Raw genomic sequence first — 1286 nt, forward strand, 5'->3', positions numbered from 1 at the left:
CCTTTGATCAGCAGTTTTTGTAGACTTCTTTTCCTTCTAGATTTCATTCTGGGCTCTTTTTTAAGTCTTTTCATTCCTTTTGTTTCTTGTGGTGCCACTGTAATACATATAAGAAAGGTACTCCAGGGTATTCCATTGAAGAGTATGGTCCCAGTGTGCAAGGAGTATTTCTTAACCCTATCTTTGGTTCCTCCTTTTCAGTTTTCTAGCAGTTCTACATTGGCAAATGGATAAATAATAGAGAATAGCTCAGGTTTGTCTTGTAAATCATGGCTGCTTAACTTCTGTACATCTGGGGACTCTTGTGAGCTGTTGGCCTCCTGGACTTCTCTTCTGCGTGTTCCCCTGGGCTCCAAGGACTGTGGCTTCTCACCGGCAGGGGCAGCAGCAGAAAGAAGCAGCTGGAGGAGGGAGTGGATGCCTGAAGATCCAGCCCTAGCAGCAGGAGGAGCAATGTGGCGAGTGATGCCCAGGTCTGCAGGCCATAAGTTCACCGCTTGTAGGACTTGCATGACCTCTGAACCACCAGTTGGACATTCTTGTTGTATGTAGCTATTCCTAAGAAGAACTAATAGCTTTTTAATGTTTATTACAGATGTAATCTAGCATGGCTAACGTAGTAGTTCTGGATTGGCAGATAGACCATCTTTGAGAACAGCAGTTGATAGATATGACAAAATCAAACTATTTTTCATTGTCTGCAAGTGAACAGTTTCACAATTTCAGGTTTTTCTTTCTTTGAAGGACTGGTATGTGTCGCTGGTCAGGTCACAGTGCTGTGTCAGGTCAGACTCCGCACTGCTGGAAGGTGCGGAACTGGTGAATAGAATTCCTCAACCTGAACTGAACTCCTTCATGACCACTAAGGTAACTTTGGCAATGAGAAATGAAGAACCTAAGACAACACCTTGTTAAAACCCATTGTTAAACAGTGTCTTTATTTATGCTACCAAAAACAAATTCAGTTTTTAAATGAAAAGATTTTAAATAGCTACTATATTTAGTGCTGCTATTTCACCTCTTCAGTTAAATCAATTTGGGCGTGTACAATAGACCTGTAAGTTTTACTGTCTGACTTCTAATATAGTGCTGCATATTTTGGGTTTCTGTAACTCTAATGGAATGTTTATATAGAACCGAGACTTTTCCATGCAATTAAAAGGTCACTATATCCCTAAATACTGTTCCTTGTTATTGCTGGGTTTCTCCCCCCACTCTCTTCTCTGCCGGCATAGATATAAAAAGTAAAAAAAATGGGGAAAAAATCTATTGACTCAACCTACATC

General features: G+C 40.7%; 1 protein-coding gene across 7 annotated transcripts in view; it reads left to right on the forward strand.

Annotated features, from left to right (window-relative positions):
• Positions 1–1286, forward strand: part of HTT (huntingtin) — a 161361-nt gene that overhangs the window by 118245 nt on the left and 41830 nt on the right. For all 7 annotated transcript variants that reach the window (XM_025214043.1, XM_025214044.1, XM_025214046.1 and 4 more), the window contains one exon: positions 745–867. In XM_025214043.1, the coding sequence (XP_025069828.1) occupies positions 745–867 (123 nt within the window). The remainder of the gene's footprint in view (positions 1–744; positions 868–1286) is intronic.

The sequence above is a fragment of the Alligator sinensis genome, unplaced genomic scaffold (genome assembly GCF_000455745.1).
Source record: "Alligator sinensis unplaced genomic scaffold, ASM45574v1 scaffold1094_1, whole genome shotgun sequence".
NCBI lineage: Eukaryota > Metazoa > Chordata > Crocodylia > Alligatoridae > Alligator > Alligator sinensis.